At 38.1% G+C, this 19,970-nt stretch overlaps 1 protein-coding gene across 2 annotated transcripts; it reads left to right on the top strand.

The window, feature by feature from the left end:
• The first annotated feature begins 3,866 nt into the window (after positions 1-3,866).
• Positions 3,867-19,508, top strand: RNPC3 (RNA binding region (RNP1, RRM) containing 3). 2 transcript variants are annotated; one of them, XM_082766172.1, is made up of 15 exons: positions 3,867-4,132; positions 5,015-5,062; positions 6,159-6,277; positions 7,386-7,466; positions 8,175-8,286; positions 8,783-8,851; positions 10,366-10,514; positions 11,439-11,564; positions 12,361-12,497; positions 13,356-13,517; positions 13,694-13,788; positions 13,869-13,927; positions 14,459-14,591; positions 15,690-15,762; positions 18,401-19,508. In XM_082766172.1, exons 1-14 carry the CDS (start codon positions 3,929-3,931, stop codon positions 15,747-15,749), a joined length of 1,554 nt encoding a protein of 517 aa, XP_082622298.1. In that variant the 5' UTR covers positions 3,867-3,928; the 3' UTR covers positions 15,750-15,762; positions 18,401-19,508. The 2 variants fall into 2 exon arrangements, with proteins under 2 accessions (XP_082622298.1, XP_082622297.1); XM_082766171.1 differs by having other exon boundaries at positions 19,291-19,508.
• The last annotated feature ends 462 nt before the right edge of the window (positions 19,509-19,970 follow it).

The raw sequence follows: 19,970 nt of genomic DNA on the forward strand, positions 1-19,970 counted from the left end.
AAAAAGAAAAAACATAAATGATCTGTTTTTAATGTGGGGATGAGGGAAAGAGGAAAGGAAAAACTGAAATTGTTTGCTTTCTGCAGCTTAAGGGTATAAAAACCAAACCAAAACTACACACTCACACCCACCCACCCACCGTTTTTATCTTCTTGACTTACATAATATTCTCTGTTAAACCTCTCTTCTGAAGATGTTCAGCTTCAGGGGCCCTATCTGACATGATAAACAGACCTTAGTACAGTGTTTCTCCCTCTTTGAAGGTGAATCTGTGCTGAGATAGACAGGTGGGCTGAACAGCCACAAGATACTAGATCACTGCCTAAGAAAGAGGGAGAAGAACATATTTGGAGTTTTGCCATTATTTCACCGGCTGGTGACCTATCTGCAGATTAATAATTGGAAGGCACTAGAGAACTATGATGAAAACTGGAACATTTGTTTTACCTATAAAACTTACAGACCTGCTGCATAAAAAAATCTGTATCGTAACATGGGAGTGAGCTAAAAGCCCAGTTTATGCAGTATTAAGCAACCTGGCCATGACATATGTGGTTTTGCAGTCCTGATGCTCCCATCTGCTACAATGGCATGTAGACCAGCATTTTACAGAAAGTCTTCTGGATTTTATACAAACAGGCCACATGCTGAACTCATGAGGCTGGCCAGTATTATTTTTAAAGTGTTAACAACCTCACAAAACACAGTAGTGCTGTGTCAGAGAAAATACACTGCTGTGATTTCATTTTCTGCCAGTACCTCCACCTGCTTCTGAGTTAACAGATGTTGCCTAGACAATATGAAGGACACTAATGCAGCAATGGATCCTGTGAGAGATTGCTGTTATATTTTATAACTGTTAAGAAAGGGAGGGAAAGAGGGCAAGGATCATGGTAAGTATCTCCCTTTGAGGGTTATTTCTGATTTACCTAGATTGGATTTCAGGGACTAAGGGGACTTCAACTTGCCAGACATCAACTGGGATTACCACACGGCTGACACAAGCAGGCCCAGGAGGTTCCTAAAGCACCTCAATGATAACTTCTTGGTGCAGGTGGAAGGGTGCCAACTAAGAAAGGTGCCCTCCTAGATCTGTTGCTGGAGAATGTCTTTTGGGGACACGGCAATTGGCGGTCATCTTGGTCATAGTGACCATGAAGAAGTTGAGTTTAAAATTTTTGGTGACAGGAGGAAAACTGCCACCATAACTTCAGCTCTGCATATGGGGAGAGCAGATGTCAGGCTGCTCAGGGAACTAGTTAGCAAAGTCCCCTGGGAAACCACTTTTGAAGGTATCCATCAGTGCTGGTCGGTCTTCAAGCACTGCCTCCTAAAACACAGGATCAGGCAATTCCAAAATATCAGAAGTCAAGCAGGCGGGGCAGGAGGCTAGCTTGGCTGACCAAGGACCTTCTGGAGCTTAGGCATAAAAAGAAAGTGTATGGCTGCTGGAAGCAGGGTCAGGCGACATGGAAGGAATAGAAGGACGTTGTTCGTGTTTGTAGGGAGAAAATTTGTGTGGCCAAAGCCCAATTAGTGTTGAAGCTGGCCAGGTCTGTGGGACACAATAAAAAGTTCTTTTGTTGTTGTTGTTTGTTGGTGTTTTTTGTTTTTTTTTTTTTTTGTTTTGTTTTTGTTTGTTTGTTTGTTTGTTTTTGTTTTAGAAAAAAGGAGGACCAGAGAAAACAAAGGTGTACTACTTGATGGGTATGGTCACCTCACAGACAAGGACATAGGCAAAGCAGAGATGTTTAGTGCCTTCTTTGCCTCTGTCTTCACTGCTGATGATGGGCTTTGCGACCCCAGGTGCCCTGAGCTGAAGCACTGTGACGGTGGGAATGATAAACTCCCAAATGACCCTGAATGTGTGTGGGATTTGTTGCTCCACCTGGATCCATAGAATTCCATGGATCCGGATGGGATTCATCCCAGGGTGCTTAGAGAGCGGCTGATGTCATTGCGTAACTTATTATTTTTCAATGATCTTGGGAATCTGGAAAGGTCCCAGTTGACTGGAAATTGGCAAATATTGTACCAATTTTCAAGGACAAGAAAGAGGACCCTGGCGACTACAGGCCTGTCAGTCTCATGTCAGTGCCTGGTAAAATTATGGAGAAGATGATCCTTGAAGTTACTGAAGTGCACCTGGGGAACAATGTAGTCATTGGTCCCAGCCAACATGGGTTCACAAGGGGTAGGTCCTGTATTGACTAACTTGATTTCCTTTTATGATAAGATCTCCCATCTAGTCGATTAAGGGAAACAAGCTGATGTGATTTTTTGGATTTCAGTAAAGATTTTGAAACAGTTTCCCACAGGATCCTACTGGACAAAATGTCCAGCATACAGTTAGACAAAAACATCACACGATGGGTAAACAATTGGCTGATGGGTAGGGCTCAAAGGGTTGCGGTAAATGGGTCCACATCAGGCTGGTGGCCAGTCACCAGTGGGGTCCCCCAAGGCTCCATTTTGGGGCCAGTTCTCTTCAATGTTTTTATAAACAATTTAGGTGTAGGACTAGAAAGTGTTTTGAGCAAATTTGCAGATGATACTAAACTGGGAGGATTTGTGGACTTGGATGAGGGTGGAAAGGCTTTGCAGAGATATCTGAACAGATTGGAGAGCTGGGCGATCACCAACTGCATGAAGTTTAACAAAAGCAAGTGCTGGGTCCTGTACCTGGGTCCCTGAACCTGGCTATACATACAGACTGGGCGATGAGATGCTGGAGAGCAGCCCCACAGAGAGGGATCTGGGGGTTGTGGTTGACAGCAAGTTGAGTATGAGCCAGCAGTGTGCCCTGGCTGCCAGGAAGGCCAACCATATCCCGGGGTGCATCAAGCACGGCATTGCTAGTCGTTCAAGGGAAGTGACTGTCCCACTCTACTCTGCACTGCTGCAGCCTCACCTCAAGTAGTGTGTGCACTTTTGGGCACCACGATACAAAAGGAACGTGAAACTATTGGGGAGTGTCCAGAGGAGGGCTACAAAGATGGTGAAGGGCCTAGAGAGGAAGACATACGAGGAGTGGCTGAGGTCACTAGGCCTGTTCAGCTTGGAAAAGAGAAGGCTGAGGAGAGACCTTGTCACAGCCTACAACCTCCTTGTGAGGATGAGTGGAGGGGCAGGCACTGACCTATTCTTTTTAGTGACCAGTGATAGGACCTGAGGGAATGGTGTCAACCTGTGACAAGGGAGGTTCAGGCTGGGTATCAGGAAGAGGCTCTTCACCAAGAGTTGTCACACTCTGGAACAGTCTCGCCATGGACATAGTCACGGCACCAAGCCTGTGGGATTTTAAGTGTTTGGACTGTGCTCTTAAGTCATATGATCTGAATTTGTGGTAGACCTAATGGTGCCAGGAGTTGGACTTGCTGACTCTTAAGGTTTCTTCCAACTTGTGATATGCTATGATTCTGTGTATCATCTGGCCACAGGATCACCTGACAGAAAGTTGCCCTGAAATAAGGATCAGAAGCAGCAGCCGAATTATCAAGGAAAGAATTTGAGAGTGAAGCAAAGCGCATTTATTTGCGCAACTGCAGCAGGTAATGGCATGGAAAATTCCTGGAATTCAGGTGAGGCATGGGAAATGTCCCCCACACGGGCAGGTTCTCCTAACAGCACCGGCTGATCACAGACGGACACCTGGCCGCGTTCAGGCCGGTATCGGGGCACAGCTGGCAGCACCCCACGGCCGCCTGCCCTAGGGTGCTGCGGGCACTCGCAGCCCGCTCACGCTCCCCCACTCGCCTGAGGCGGGCTCTCCAGCCCCAACCCCCTGAGAGCACCGCCCGCTGCCTCATGGCGGCTGAGCCACGCCAGGGAGGCTCCTCCCCGCCGCCCCTCCCCGCTCTCGCGAGAGCGCTGCGGGCGGCCCCGGCTCTGTCGCGACTGGCCGCGCTGCCGCTCTCCGGGCCCCGGCATGGCGGCGCCGGGCTGCGAGGAGGCGCGGGCGGGGGGCTCGGCGCTGGGGGCCGGCCCCTCGCCCAGCGGCGTGGCGCGGCGGCGGGGCCGGACGCTGCTGGTGCGGCACCTGCCCGCCGAGCTGACGGCGGCGGAGAAGGAGGAGCTGCTGCGGCACTTCGGGGCGGCGGCCGTGCGCGTCCTGGCGGACCACGGGCGGCTGGTGAGGGCGCGGGGGCCAGGGAGGAGCGGGGGGAGCGGGGGGGAGCCGCGGGGCCCGGGCGTTGAGGCGAGGCCTGCGGCGCTGCGCTGGGTGTTGCCCTGTGAGGGTGGAGGCGGTGACACGGCTCTGTCCCCTCAGCTCCCCTGTGGTGTTTTTCTTTGCCGCGCTGCTGCGGTGTGGGTGCGTGTATCCGGCCGGGCGGGCTGTTGGCTGGGAGCCTGGTACGCTCCTCAGGTGAGCGGCCTCTGCGGTTCCCGTCCCTGCCACGCTTCCTCTTAGAGGATATCAAAAATACCTCGTTATGAGGATTTTCCTAACATCTGCTATCATAACAGTGTTAACACTCTTATTTTCTTCATACTGACTCTTGTACTGGCAAGATGAAGAAATGTGTTTAAACCAGATGTAAGTTTAAGGTGAACTTAAGGTTTGATCTAACATGGGAAGCGAAAGTTTGTGTTACACTTAGAAAGCAAGGGAAAGTGTTAGTTAGAAACCATCCAGAGCACAACAATAGTTACGACTTCAGTAGCAGGAAAATCAATGCTTCTGGGGGTTGCTTTGATGAAAGTAATTTATTAGGAGCTGCTGAAATAAACTTCCTCTTTTGAAAAGAAGCATCTTAAATTGTAAGCGAGTAGGTACTGATAAAGGTGGCTTTTGCTCACTAGAACAACAGCAACAAAAGTACTGTTTTCTGGTATTCTTCAGACTGTGGGGTTCCCGTCTTCCTTTTTTAACACAAAGTGCCTGTACTACGTTCTTAGCAAACCATTCCCTGGTTCTTTGCAGCACAGTGGAGCTGGATAACTAGTAACTGGAAGTTTTCTAACCTTTTGATTTGAATTCAATATGACATTTTTTTTTTTGTTTGCTCTCCAGAAACATACTGCTTTTGCTACCTTTCCCAGTGAAAATGCTGCTGCAAAGGTTTGTATAGAGTTTGTTACTAAATGTTTTAGAAAAGTACTTTTCTGAATTACCAGTTCTGTTGTACAGTGTTTTACATCTGATCTAGTAGTACTCAGTCTCAGGAAAAAAGATGCAGAGCAATGTCAAGTATTAGAATTGTATTTCAGCGGATGCCCAAAGGATTTGCAAAAATGAACACTCAAATAGAGTCATAGGAAAGATGGGTTGGAAGGGGCTTTTGAAAGTTATCTTGTGGGTCCAACCCATCACTTACGGCAAGGCAAACTTAAATGAGTCGATGCTGATGGTACCTTATCCAGGCTGCATGTGAGTTTCTGTATTAACTATAAAACGAACATAAGTTGCTTGTGTTCTGCACGGTCATATATGTGGGAAAATTCAGACATAGTTAATGTACACAATTCAAGACTGCCTTGAATGCCAAGCTTCAGTAAGAAAAAGAAAAGCAACGTGTTCATGGAGGATACGTAGGCAAAGAAGATAACGCTGATAATGCCTTTTAAATATGACTGGTACAAAGTCCATGTCCTGAATTTTTCCCTCCTATATTCTAGGTAGTTTTTTTTAGGTCATGCTATAAATTGGTATTGAAAAAAGGTACAAAGACTGTATGAGGTGAACAACTGTGAATTTAGGTTGCTTTGTGTCAGTTGTTAGCAGCCTATCAGGACTTGCAGAAGGCTAGAGCTTCTCAGTGTAAAGAACAGTTAGGCATCTTGATTTTCAGATTCCCAGGTATTACTGGTAGACTACAATGTGCGTAGTTCATGAGAGAGGGATTTTATTTCTTAAAATTGTAGAGATTTACTAGTTGTTAAGGCTGCAGTCTTGCTACTGTGTTCAGATGGCCTCAGTGTGCTATGTCATCTTTCTCTGTTCTGCAGGCAAGAAAGAGGCTGCCAAAAGCAGCACTGTGAAGGTGGGAACTATGTGGCTCTACCACTGCCTGTGTCTAGTAAGACAGGCTTAGCTTTAAAGTAGTTAGGACTCTGCCCTATGACTGGGTTGCCAACCAAAGGAAGAACAGTTATGCTTTGAAACAATTCTGACATTTTTTCTTTTCGTTTCTTTTTTCCATTATAATTACTTGAAGGCTTTGTCAAGACTGCATCAGCTGAAACTTTTAGGTCACACTTTAGTGGTTGAATTTGCAAAGGAACAAGACAGTGCGCAGGTTCTTAGCCAGCCTTTACCCTCAGAGAAATGCAAAAGGTATGTGGATAATAATTCAATTTCTATGTTTGCGGTCAAGGAGAGGAAGTTTTGTATTCATAACATCTTCATAGTACTGCTAAGTCAAAGGATAAACTGTAGCCTTTTAAAAATGTTAATAGAGAGGTTCATAGCTATTCTTCCCATTAGTGTTGTTCCATTCAGTATTATTATGTAATAATTCCCATCCTTACAGATTGGTGTCTTTCACCAGTACATGGTCCTGTGAGTTTTCATTCACAGAGCAAGACTCCTGTATGCATAAGCTGGCCTCTGTGATATGCAGTTTCCCTGTGTTTAAAAGAGCCTCTTATACGTCTTTCTTTGTGTCAGGATTATAGTTTTATTTTGTTATTAAGCAGTGCATACAGTGTTTTCCTGTTGTTTCTTTCTAATCTAATCAAGGGTTAGGCAGAATTGACACCTGTAGGTATGACTGTGTAAGGCTATACTACTGTAGCCATTGGCTTCTCAGCTGGAGCTGGTTTGCATGTATCTAGCTCAAAACATGAGCAGAGCAAACATAAAACTGTCTCAGGCTCTCTTCAGATATTTAAAGAATATGTAAATAAGTAATAATAAAAACCTAACAATGAATCCCGATGCTAGTGTGACCAACTACTATGATAGTATACAGGTAAACCTGAAAGCCTAACCATGCAATTTATTCATTTTTTAATTAAGTACTTGACAAGCAATTGAAATTCAAACTATCGAAGTGATAGTGATAAAAACTATGTAATTATGTTTAGTTAAGATTAACTTTGGGGTTTTGAAAGTTACTCAATCCACTCTGAATATAAACAAATCAATAATTTAGTATTTTTGATCTTATAGTCTCTGAACAGAGAGTAACATTTTTTTTGTTGTGAGTAGATTTAAGTGAGAAGTGTTTAAACATAGGAAGACTCACTTAAATCTGTGTGAGAATTTGTTCATGTGGGCCTTAAAAGTCTGGCTACCCTGGTTGATCTGGTAATGCTGTTGATAAAAAATACTGTACTAATCTGTTTCTTATGTTTTTGAATTTTTGAAGTGAAACATTTGTATTTTATGGAAGGTAGTTAACTCTTGCCCTGTTTTAGTTAACCTTAAATTATTTTTCTAGTTCAGAAGAGCTGGTGAAAGAGGAAGAGAAGAAAGAACCAAACTGTCTTAAAATAGACAATGGAATTGCACCCAGCCATGGGTTTGTACTTCCTGTACTTTTTTTAATTCTGTTATGGTTTATGTTGAAACAAATGTTAAACACAGTTGAACAAGAGACTGTAGTAGTCTTCTTTTATAGTGCGCTGCTGTTTTACATGAGGAGATGTAGGAATTTTCATAAAGATGAAATTCGTAGATTGTCAGGTTTAGAACCCTCACAGTTGAGTAGTGACTGGTGCTCATGAAGACATGATGCTCTGGATTACATAAAAACCTGCTAGCACAGTTTGCCTCTTTCTCAGGAGGAGTTTAAGGGCTGGCTGGGCTGTCCAAATGTTAATAGCAGAATGCTTTTTTTTTTTTTTTTTTTTTGACACTTTATGTTCTTTGTTTTTACATACATGACGAGTAAGTTTCTTTGTAAACTTTGGGTTTACAGTGTTTGAAGATGTCGATTGCTTCCTGTGCTTGTTAGGCTTCCTCCATGTGTTGATAAATTTGTTTTACCCAAGCCCAGTAAGTCTGTCATGCGTTAGGGGACTGACTACTCCTTGATGGTAAAGACTTAATGTAAGTGGCCCAACCAGCCAAAATGATACATGTATGTATCACTGTTCTAGGGGAAATGGTAATATTTTGGTGACGTTTCAGGCATAATGAATAGTTAAATCTTGAGTAATTATTAATTGTTATCAGTTATTTTGTGGTACTGGGGCTAAGATTCTTTGTTTTTATTCTTTTTCCTCAGTCTCACCTTTCCCATCAATTCTTGCCTCAAGTATCTGTATCCACCTCCTTCAAGTACAATTCTAGCAAATATAGCAAATGCCTTGGCGAGCGTGCCCAAATTTTATGTCCAGGTAAGTAAAAACATGCAAAAAAAAAAAAAAAAAAAAGGTATAAAAATATGTCTCCCCTTCTTAATTATCCACATACCCACAGAAATAGTTTTTGTCATAGTAAATGCAAGTTAGTTTCCTTGTGATAGTGTTAACCAATATTAATTCTTTGCCATGCTGAGATAATAAGTTACTTCAGATAAAACAAGTTTTAATTTAATTAAAGACTTAACTGGATGTGATCATCCTAATTAGATTTGACTTGAGCACTTCTAACTTCAAACTGAGAAGAGGATTTATGTACTACTTTGATAAGCCTTTTTAGGGTGTTGCTTGCATTTATTATTAGTGTTGCATCTCAAGTTCAGGTTTTCTTATTTTTTAGTAAGATATGTAGTTGTGCTCTCAGTAAAACTATGCTGATTTACACCTACCAGCAGCTATCAGCTGTGATATCCAGCAAGGAACTCATACGTAATTCCCTAATGAAAATACTACTTCTCTTGAATTATTTCAGGTACTTCATCTTATGAATAAAATGAATCTTCCTCCACCTTTTGGACCAATTACTGCTCGCCCTCCCATGGTAACTTGTTTAATACTCATTTTAAGTAGTGTAAAAAGGCTTCGTAATATAAAATGTAAGCAACGTGGGAAGAGATCTAAAGTTCAAACTTGTAAAAGTTGAAGTGTCTTGTGAATAGCAAATACGCCTGCATTTCATTGGGTAAGCTGTGTATGTTAGTCTTCTAAAGAAACCATTTCAGTTATACTCAAAACAAATAAACATGTATGACAGCAGTATTGGAGTATTTCAAACCACCGAGTTTAAAGGCAGGGAGGTTGTAGCATCATATTAAAGATGCATTGCTAGAAAATTGCTAGCCTATTGCCTTAAAAAGATAGTTACATTCTTTTATCTGTGTGTTTCTTAGCATTTCTAATTAGATTCAGATTGTTAATGAGATTGTACAGAGCTTTTTGATTTGATTTGCTGTCTCTGGAGTGTTTTTTGAAAGAGGTGGGGTAAGGGCAACTGGCAGAGGCTTAGAGGGAGCTGTTCCTGTAGAAGTCTAAAGGGAAATAAAACTACTGTCTCTGTGGTTTTGGTTTTCCTAAACTAGCCTGATAGCATAGTTTAACTGATTGCCAGTGGAAGATTGAGCAAGTGAGGACTTAATGTAGCCCTTGGTGTTAGTGCCTTTGGGTATCATGAAGCTCTGCTTCACTAGGTTTTGTGGTTTGCCTTAGCAGAACAGCTTGTTCTTAATAACAAAGGTATGGATCTGGCTTGTATAGAAAACTATAAAAATTATCAAATAAATTAATTCATACCGATGTTTCAGAGGGAAAAAAAATCACAACTTTGCCTGGTATTGGGCTGGGTTAAGCTCTGTGAAGTTAGCAGTCATGCAGAAATTAGTAAGGTGAGAAGTCAGTCATTAGAATACGTAGCACAGTTTCTAAAGGGTGCACAGTATATCTAAGGCTTATCTACAACAGTGCTTTATGAAATTGATGGTACATAAAAGTAGTTGTTAACTGTAGCAGGATTGTTGAAGGTGGGACTGGAGGTGATTTTGTATATAGACTGTTTGTTACAAGATGAGGTTCCGTAATCTTAATGGGAAAACAGATTCCTTTCATGAAATTCTCACTGCTTAGAAATGCTGTAACTTTCATAGTTGGTGGAAAGAAAGTTCAGTGTAGAACCTGAGGTGGTTTGGGAGGTTAAGGCTCCTTGTGTATGTTTTGACAATACTCCTCTCAAAAAAGTCCTTATAAAAAAGTGCAAAATAAAAACCCGTGGATGTAATTTCAATTTTTATGTTTAACGCTTCAAATTAAAATTACAGAAATATTCACTGTTGCGTTTCAGACAGCAGCAAACTTTTTTTTTTTTTAGTGTGGAAGTTTTCATTTCTAAAGTAGTTTATCAAAATACTGTCAAGGTCCCTGCAAATGTACTTTAAAAAGTTGTTTCTAGCCTTCTTGTAATTTACTGCTTGATCCTTTTTGTTATGTGCAAGGAAAACAAGATAGTCACTTTTTTAAATAAAAATTTTGCCTAAAGATTTTTTCCTTTCTCCCCATATTTAGTATGAAGAGTATTTACCAGTGCCTGTGCCACCTCCCCCAATCCCACCTCTGCCTCCTGAAGAGCCTCCTTTGCCTGAAGAGGAAGAAGAGCAAGTATCTAGCGAGGATGAATCAGAATATGAAAGTGATAATGAGGAGGAAAAAGAGAGGTTTGCATTTTAGTCATTTGCAGGCTTTTGTGTGGTTTTTAAGTGGTGTTTTTACTTGTATAGATTTCAGTTCTGCCAGTGGTGAAATCCTTGAACATTCTCAAGGAAGCTCCAGAGCAACTTGAAAACAGTAGGACAATGCTGTTCTGAACCACAGTAAGACAAAACATTGTCATGTGGTGTACAAATTATCATGTTTCTGTGTACGAATAATGAAAACAAAACTCATCGTGAAGAAAGAATGCAAGTATAAGGAAGTAATAATTGATTTGTTTTCTGGTTTCTTCAGTTCTATACATTTTTAGTGAGTTAACTACTCGGCCTCAATTGTTTGTGCACTCTGACTTCCAAACTGTTCTTTGTATATCAGTGTGTATTGCTATAAGTAATAATAATGTGCGTGCTGAGGATTTTCTTACAGCTTTAGAGCTGAATTGGTGTAAATTAGAACTGTTTTTTAAGCTTTGTAATAATAGTAAATGAAGAAACAGTCTTCTTTTCCTGCCATTTAAACTGACAGGAAAAGTAAATGAGGAAATAACTAGCTATATGCAGAAAATACATGCATTTGGAAAAAAACAAAAGGTTCTGTTAGGTGAAAATGGCATTACGACAAAGGTTCAGCTTGGAGCTTTTTACTGCTTTGATGTCCAACTTAAATGCATACTTTGGGAAGAAAAGGATGTCACTGAACTCATGATTTTGTTTTTTCCCTTATGTGATGCTCCTTTACTCCAGGTATATCAGATTACTGTAACTATAACAATAGTTTTAGTGTGGTTTAGATCTTAAAGCAGCTTGACAAATAACTTGTGTTCTGAAAAGTTGCATTTCCAGGGTTTTAAGGAAGGGAGAAGGGTTATATTTGCGCATATGCATTCTCAAACCGTGCTTCTTTTTTTTTTTTTTTTTTTTTTATCATAGAATGACCAAATTGATGGAATTAGCAACCCTTCAGCCTAAAAGACCAATAAACACAAAGAGGCGTGGTGTTAGAAAAAAACAAAGAATTAAAGATTTACTCAATGTTCCAGTGTGTGCTCCCCACAGGTTTGTATTATTTCTATGGTGCTTCCTCTTTTTAAGAAAACTATTCTTTTTTACTAAATGTCTTTTTTCTGCGTTCTGTTTGCTTTAGTGTTGTGTTGATAAAAGTATTCTTTTCTCACTGATACGTAATTAGTCCAAATTGTCACATAGTTTGAACTAAATTCTGCTCAACAACTTCAGTGTGTGTGATGTTTGCATAGTTGAAGCTCTTTATCTTGCTATCAAACTAATCAAGAATCCCTTTTTCATTAAAAAAAAAAAAAAAATGTCATATCACAGTGCTGACAGAAGTGATCTGGATTTATTGCCTGGGGTAACTGTCTTAAAAAATAAAAACTGCTTTGGCCTAAGTCATTTTGATTTTTGAAATTGCAGTACTCTGGAACAGTAGATATTAGTGAAGTATTTCTATCCAGTGATGATCTACTGAGAATGCATTTTTTTCAACAGCCTTCCTCTTCCTCCAAGTGCTTTGGTATATTTTTATACTATGTGAGAGCAGCAGACGTGATGATTATTTTTCTTATTGAGGTTCCCTACAGCTTTTTGGGAAGTGTCTGCATATATTGTAATATAGGATGTTCTTTTTTTGTTGTTGTTTTCAGTGTCAGTCAAATGTATTTGCAGTGTTTTAATCAAATTAAATTGTATTAAATGAAATTTATGAAATGAAATTTATGGAACTTGTTTATTTGTGATAAAAAAAAAAAGTAGGATGAACTCTATCTGGAATAGATCTTTTATTGAGTATGCATTTGTCAGTCACTGAATCTTTAATGTTTTTTGTTTTAAACAGTAATATGCACCCTACACTGTCACCTTCAGATGTCTTTGAGCAGCCACAGCATGTAGGTCATAAAAAAATTGAGTTCCATATTACTACTGACATCCCATCTGTTCTTCAGATAAACTCGGAAAGAGAAGAAAAAAATGGTAGGAGTATATACTTCAAATTTATTTAATATTAACTTGAAAAAAAAAAGCTGTTTTCCAGAGAAAGCTGTTAGAATTCCATTGCCTACATTTTTTCTTCTTTTGTGTTGGAGGAGTTTTCATAAATTGTATCTGTCAAGGTCTGTTTAAAAAACAAACCTTGGTTTAAGAACACCAACTTGAATCTTGTCTGCATTTGTTGTTTTTTCCTATTTTAAAGCACAGAGCTCTGTGCTTTGGTATAGTAGAGGATCTAGAGGATTTTGAAGGTCTTTTGAAGTTCACCATGTTTAATGGTGAACTGCTTTTATAAAAATTTAGGTTACTTTTAACAAATACTGTACAAACGCATTCACATTATAGTGTAATTGAATATATCAAGCTAATTTTAGATTTTCCCTTTCCAGCTCTTAGACTAGTATTCATGTGTTTGCCAGCTTCTTCTCTGTGACACAGTGATAATCTGCTATACCATGCTAACTGTGAAGTGTGATGATTTCTAGAAGGGTTGTGGGTCAGTCTGTTTTTCAGTATTTTACAATAATACACTTTTTTTTTTTTTTTTTTAATGAAAATTAAGTAAACTGTTCATACAGGCTTGAACAGTGGGCTCACTTTTAATTTAACCGGCATGTGGTGCAGCTGTTCTTGGTAATGCAGTTGATTTCATTGAGCTATATAGATCAAATGTATTTGTCAAGCCAGGAAATAAGACACATTTCCTTAACGATGTGTTCATGTTTAGTTACAGAGTCAACTATGTTCAAATGTTACTAAAAGGAATATACTTTTTTGTTTGCTGTTGTTCCTCTTGTGAATAATTATATGAGCTACTTGTTTAATGTGTTCAAATTACAGACCTTCATGCTGCTGCGGAAGAAATCAATAACACAGGATTTGGAAGGATTTTCCCAGCTCCTAGCTCAAATGATAAAATGGAAACTGAGGAAGAAGATGAGGAAATACCATCAGAATTTATTTCTAGAAGGGAACTAGAAAAAAACAGGCTTTCTAGAGAAGGTACAATGACGAGAATAAATTATTTAATAGATCTTTGCTTTGTTGTAATGAAAAGTTTTAAGTATTTCTTCTTTTAGTTTATTGCATACAATTTTATAATTTGTCTTGTACTGAGCAAAAATATACAATAATTACATGACCTAAAATATTTAGACTGTTTTTCTGTCTTCTTCAAGAAATGGAAAAATTTTCTGTCTTCAAAAACTATGAGCCAGGTGATCCAAATTGCAGAATATATGTGAAGAATTTAGCTAAACAAGTTCAAGAAAAGGTAGGTAAACAACAAAATTTGAATGTTTATCAAAAAGTCTTTTTAGCAGCTTTCTTCTTATGCCTGTCCTTTAATTGCAGGATCTTAAGTTCATTTTTGGAAGATACGTGGACTTCCAGTCAGAACTGGAACGAAATATGTAAGTGACTTTGATACTTGGTTAAAAGTAAACTTTTACCAGTTTATAATACTGGTGAAAATTATGATTTGAAAACTAGTCATTTTTACTTTTTTCCCTGCTCTTTTCTCTCTGCTTCCGTGTTTTTATGGGGGGAAAAATGCTTCTCATCTGAAAATCTTCCTTCATCAGAAATACAGAAATAAAACATATTTTTTGCACAGTTTCTGAAGACCTCATTATTTTTGCCTTTATATTTTGCTTACTAAATTTACTGTTTATTGGCTGAGCAATGCAGAATGAATACAGTGCAGATAATAGTGTGTATCTGGTCAATTTGCATACCTTGTATTTATTGCAGTTGCACACCAACGTCCAGTCCTGAAACCTAATGCCACTAAATAGCTTCTCCCAGCCTCCAATGACTTAATGCCTGCACGTAGGCACTGTTTCTATTTTTGACATTCCTACTTTATGCATGAGCATTGTATCTGTACTGTGAAATATCAGTGTGTTTAAACAATACTTCCTAATTCTCAATTTTGCCTCTAGGTTTGATATACGTTTGATGAAAGAAGGTCGTATGAAGGGACAGGCTTTCATTGGACTTCCTAATGAAAAAGCAGCTGCTAAAGCTTTAAAAGAAGCAAACGGATATGTCTTATTCGAAAAACCCATGGTGGTTGTATCTTTTTTGTCAAATTACATTATATTCTCTGGAATTTCTGTCAGTCTCTAGTTTTGTCTCTATAGAGGGTTCTGCTTTGTTAGAATTTGATGGCAAGAGAAGATACCTTAAGAAAACCAGACAGCATACCCTAGCATGCTATTGGTAATTTTATTATAACTTATATGTAGACACCCCTTCTGAAATAGGAAAGTAAGTGTGCTTTATGTAAGACTTAAATTGACTTTTCTGCTCTTTGATCCTGAAAACACAATCAAAAAGATAATTTAGCTTGTATAACCATTGCATTTAAATTAGATAGGTTTTTCAACTTGGTTAAGCATACATTTGCAGAATTGGGAGGTCAAGTGAGTTGTTTTGTGTTTGTGTGTTTTTTTTTTTTTTTTGTTTTTTTTGTTTTTTTTAGCATAATGTACAAACTCCTTTTGTCAAGGATTTACATTCACAAATATGTGTTCTATTTCAATTACAATGTAAAACCAAGAATATTTAGAAATGCCCCTGTCAGAGTCAGCCCTCTTTGTTTAGATTTCTTTTCCGGGTGGAACTGTTAGTTACTTTGCAGGCAACTATTAGTTACCTTTTTTGCTTGGATTGTCTTTTTTTTTTTTTTTTTTTTTTTTTTTGTCTTAAGGTATTAAATCTTCACCTGTCCCTTTTTTTCACTTAAGTGTTTTTTAGTTTATTTCCTTTCTTTGTAGTCTTGTTCCCTCCAGCCTGTTCTCCTTTTTCTTTTTTTCTTTTTTTTTTTTTTTAATCTTTTTTCCTCCCAGGTATCTTTAGAGATCTTGAGTGTGTCCTCTGCTTTTATTTGTCAGTTTGCACCTGCACCTAAACAATTCGTAATTTGTCCTTCTTACTTAGTGTTGTGAACTCCTGAATAGCTATCTTAATGAATGCTGCAGTTCAGCAAGGTCCTAATCTTCGACTAGTATACACTATTGTTACCATATTTAATACCATAGTAGAACTCAGTCACAGAAAAACAAAAGGATGGTTTTTAAACTACCCTTTGCTGAAATTACGCTCCCATTTTGCTCCTTGGTTGACTCCTCTGTTTATCATTGGCACTTGTGGTCCTTAACAGAATCTCAGCAATTTGCTCGTTCAGCTAGACCAAAGCAGGATTCCAATGAAGGCAAAAGAAAAAAATAGAACGCTGCAGAAGGTATGGATTCTCTGCCTAAAAAAAAAAAAAAAAAAGTTGTGGTGGTGTTGTGTTTTATTTATTTATTTAATGTCTGCTTTGGGAATAGTAATGGTGAAATAGAAATATTCCATACAAATTTTCTTTTCTTCAATATGTTCTACTAGAAAAACAGGCTGCAAGATGCGTAGTTGTTGTGAGATAAAAATGTTGCTTTATCAAACTCTGTTTGGAATCCCGGAGACTTGCCAGTTCCATAATCCTGAGATCCTATGGTGGTTGTCAGTTTTTCTGATCTTTAATCTGGGGGCTCATGACCTGGGGAGAAAAAGTTTGTGGAATCTGATCAATTAGCTTATAGTAATATTCTGAGGTTTTGGCTTTGAAAAGGGTTGCTCCTTTGCCCCCTCCCAGACACACACACACATTGTAAAGGGCCTTTGGTAACTTTGGAAAATGATATCTTAGTAATTTTGTGGCATCCTTCAAGCTTGTCTCATTTGGGAAAGGACAGTTACTTACAGAGTGCACTGGTGCTAATTCTTGGCATTTCTGTCTAAACAGATGAGAAACTTCTAGTAGAAAGCAATCACTTTATTTCCTACCATACAACTTCATTTCTGCTTACTCTTAAGTATTTACTTTATAGTGAGTAACTCTGGCAAAATCAGCTGTAATTTTAACTGTGAGCATTTTCATGGCCCCAAAGATTTTAGTGAACGGTCATATTAGCATTTGAAGTAACTGTTGGAAGACAGAAGCACTCTGTGCTCAGCCTGCACTCTTTGATAGCACCAATAGCTCAAATTTAAAGGGCGTTTATCTGAATTACATATAGTTGGGCATCACTCTGATTATCCATCCTTATATCTTAATGCAATTGAACTTGCAGCTCAGGTTGAGTGTTTCTGAAACATTTTGCTTACTCAAGCATACTTTTTAATCTGGATGTTTTGATGATTATTACTCTTGAAGAAAACTGAAGTTTGAAAGCAAAGATGTAAACAAATGATTTTTATTCTTTAAAAATTGTTTTGATTCCCTGGTACTATTGTTATGAGGGTACTATTTCTATTCATAACAGCCACTTCAGTTGTAGGTTTCTTGTTGTGTCAGTTGTCTAAAATGTTTCATCAGATTCCCATAGAGCTTGTTTACCTCATTTCTGCTGTTTGGTCTTACTAGTTCCTATTCTGAGTTACTTGTTTGTGGTTTGCAAAATTTGTATCTTTTATTAAATTAAAGATAACTTTTTTTTTACAGGCATTCTTTTGTATTCGTTGTTGAAAGTAGACAAATGAGCTGTGACTAAATTATTCTGTATTATATTTTTTCTAGTGTGGGATAAGAATAATATTTCTTAAAATGCAAAAAAAAAAAAAAAAAAAAAAGTATTTTAGCTAGTGGAAAGCCTTACAAGTGAAGTCTGAATGGTTTTATTTAAGGCATTCCATACCTTTCCAGGTAGTTTACTCTGTTAAATTTGATTCTGACTTCACTAAATGTGCTAAATAATACTTGAATTGCTTACAGAAAATAGGTGCACGCTTGACTATTAATCATGTTGATGATCAACTCAGTAGCTATTTCTAGAATGAGCAAACTTATTTGTACATCTGAAAGTCTAGATCCGTTATCTTGCTGTCACTGATTTAATATTTCGTGGATAGGACTTCTTCCTTGCCTTGCCCATTTATACGTAAAGATCAGAGTGCACCACAGACTAATGCAGATCCCTTGGAATCCTGAAGGTTTTAGCACAGATTATTTCATTCACTTCCAAGCTAATGATGAGGCTGAACCCTATTTATACACAAATGTGTTCTCCTGTCCCTGCTTTGATGGATGCTGCTGATTTGTGATGCAAAATTCCATGATAAAATTTGACTGTGTAAGCAAGAAGGACGTAAGAATCTTACTTAAAAAATACACGTGTATAAATAAATTTATGCAAACATCTGGAAGACGTCAAATTTGATCTGTCCTGCATCTCAGTATGGTTTTTCTTTTTTTGTAAGAAGGCTAAATTGATGTAAGTTTAAACTTTGATTATTTTTGAACAGGAAGAAATGGTGATTAAGTCATGAAATTTATTGCAAATACTTTGTTATTTTCTCTATAAAGTTTTTTTTTACTTGTAGAGAAAATACATATGGTTTGTAAAAATACTGTGACTCGTTAACTGAAATGTCTTTTTCTAATGGTCTGACAAAACCTTCCTTCAGTTGGTATTTGGGGTGACTATGTTTTCTGTAGCTAAAATACAATTTATTGGGATAAGGGTTATGTAGAAGAAACCGATGTTGAGAGGTCACCAGCTTCTTTGTAGAGAATAAGTGACCTGAAAGCCTGCATTGAATGGAAACATGATTGGGTTTTGGACCTGATGGAAAAAGTGAGTCTGTAAAACTGAAAGACTTGAAGGAGAATTAATGAGACAGAACAGTCTGGTATTGTCCTAGTGGTTACCAAAAGATGTGCTTACTTTTGCGTATGGAGTTTGTGTTGGTGGACTCATCAGCCCTCATTAAATCTTGTAAGGAGTCAAAAACGTATTTTATTAAACGAGGCATTTTTGTTTATGATAGGTAGCATAAAATTGTGTGTGCAATACTGAGAATCAAGTAAAATTAAACAACATTCTGCTGTTCTTCTTTAGAAACATTCCTGCGTAAATACTGCAATAATACTGTCATGCAGAGTGTATCCTTTCTTGTTGTATCCTTTTTTGTGCAATGTTTCCCATAGCACTCAACTACCTCTTAAGTTTTACACCTAGAGTAGGTGTGGGGAGGAGTTTATACATTTTAGAATTTGAACTAATCTGGCAATTTTAAAAGCAAAGGGCACTTTTTCAGGGGAAAAAAAATCAGAGTCATCTTTGTTGGGTGATAGATGCAATGAAGCTTCATAATCCTAAAAGGTGGCCTTCACCTTTTTCTTCAAAGGTTATATAAGTTGATTTGTGATACAATTCCTTAGCTTGTATGGGCTCAAAGTGTTACACTGATGTGTGTGGAGCTGTGCTGAGCTCACATTGAGGATGCCTTGCTTTTCTTTAAATAAATATTGTATGTCACAAAGCCATTCTTACTGTTATTAAAGGGTAGGCAAGTGTCTTAGTTTGATTTCTGTTGTCCTGGTATATGAGAAACTGTATTGATTTTAGTCTGTACTTTCCTTTTTCTTTTTTGAGTAGAGAACAAAATCTAATAGTATCTCATAATGAAGTAATAGAGTTTGGCATTGAACTATTAATCACTGCTACTATTTTGTTTTTATTTTTTCTATGCACTGAGGTAGTGTGTAGAACTTCTATGAGAGTTATATAGCACACTGACTTATATTTGTCTTGTGGATTTTGTATTATGTTATTGTTTAATTTACTGTAGTATAAAATTAATACAGGCTGTATCTGTTAAGTCAGATTTTTTTTTCAGATAGCAATTTTAGAATATTAAGCATCTTTCAATTTAGTTGTCAAAAGAAAGCATATCACTACTATTATCTGGCTGTTCATACTTCTAACGTGCCTTTGTGATGTTCCAGGTCCTTTTTGTGTTCCAGCTCTTTCAAGTATTACCAAGCTTGGCGAAGAAGCAGTGTAATCATCAGGACTCTGAACTGTGCGTAGTGCATTTCTAAAGTATTTAATGCAGAGTATAAATTTTCTCATCTTAAAGATTCAAAATGTGTTGAAACTGTCATGAGATTTATCCAATAAATGTATGTACGTTGCTTTTGAAATATCTAATAAATTATTTCCTTTCTCTTAATTTTGCGTTTGTTTGTGGGATTTGGGACTGGGAAGAAGGAAGACAATTTTTTTTTAAGAGGTAAAGAATCCAATTGTAATTGTACAACATGTTCTAGATGATTCACAATATGTGTTCATAGGCGTATAGGGTGAATGTTCTCTACGTTAAATCTGATGTTCAGTTGATGCTGGTTCAGGGTATAAAAGGTAAGTAAATCTCTAAAATATCCTTAGTGTAAACCTTACCATGGAAACCAAACTGGACTGGTGCACTGGCATGAATTCATTCTGTGTAACTAGCTATTTTGAATTTTTTCCTTAATAATTCATTGTTTATTCACATGTTGAAAGATGCCACTAGTGCGACTAAAGTAGTTGAAACAAGTTTAACAGTTCAAACACTGTTAAACTAGCATAGGTGCCCTGGTGAAACATGTTTAAAAAAAATTAATGTGAAGGGCACAAAGTAAGA

Source organism: Aythya marila (assembly GCF_965140915.1).
Source record: "Aythya marila genome assembly, chromosome: 8".
NCBI classification, from domain to species: Eukaryota; Metazoa; Chordata; class Aves; order Anseriformes; family Anatidae; genus Aythya; species Aythya marila.